The sequence below is a fragment of the Crocuta crocuta genome, unplaced genomic scaffold (genome assembly GCF_008692635.1).
Source record: "Crocuta crocuta isolate KB4526 unplaced genomic scaffold, BGI_CrCroc_1.0 scaffold516, whole genome shotgun sequence".
NCBI lineage: Eukaryota > Metazoa > Chordata > Mammalia > Carnivora > Hyaenidae > Crocuta > Crocuta crocuta.
Genome location: NW_027529538.1, coordinates 2,679,151 through 2,679,732, shown reverse-complemented (window position 1 = coordinate 2,679,732; position 582 = coordinate 2,679,151). Strand labels below are relative to the sequence as shown.

At 52.2% G+C, this 582-nt stretch overlaps 1 protein-coding gene across 1 annotated transcript in view; it reads right to left on the bottom strand.

Moving 5' to 3' along the window:
• LOC144229329 (nuclear autoantigen Sp-100-like) overlaps window positions 1–582 on the bottom strand; it is a 58,437-nt gene extending 57,855 nt beyond the window's left edge. Inside the window, exon 1 of the mRNA XM_077761375.1 lies at window positions 450–582. Coding sequence (XP_077617501.1) covers window positions 450–481 — 32 coding nt within the window. The 5' untranslated portion in view covers window positions 482–582. The remainder of the gene's footprint in view (window positions 1–449) is intronic.

The window sequence follows — 582 nt, the reverse complement described above, 5'->3', positions numbered from 1 at the left end:
GAATGGTGCATGAGCTGATAGAGTCCTGTTCACAGGACAGGTGTGACACCACGGCACCCAGTGTTTAAACCTAGGCTAGATGTTCGCCCTGAATTTTATGTTTTCTCAACCACCTTCTTTGAAGTGACTCGTGAAAGTAGGGGAGGCCTGAGGGAAACGAGAAGGTTCAGAGGTCATGAACAAAAAACAAGTCCCTGTCCTAAAACCCTGGGGCGTCAGCAAGGCCTCTGCCTGAGCAGCATTGCAAAACAAGAAAGTCATGTGGGCAGTGGCTTGTAGTATGAAAACCTTACTGTTTCATTACCTAGTCCTCTACTTTATTTATGATGCAGGCGAGCATTTTTGGAAACCGGGGGTTAAGTAGAGATTCAGGTTAGTATCTTTAGAAGGACACTGAAGCAGTCCGTGGCCAGAGAGAGAGGTTTAAAGGGAGGGAGATGAAGACTGACCTGGTGCTGAGGTCGCTGCCCCCGTCAGCCATCTTTCCACTCTGGGCCTGGGCCTGGGCCCCGCCTGGGCCTCAAGTGTGGCCTCCGAACCCTCCAGTTGCGGTGGCCTGGGTCAGGGCAGCTGCCGAGTCCA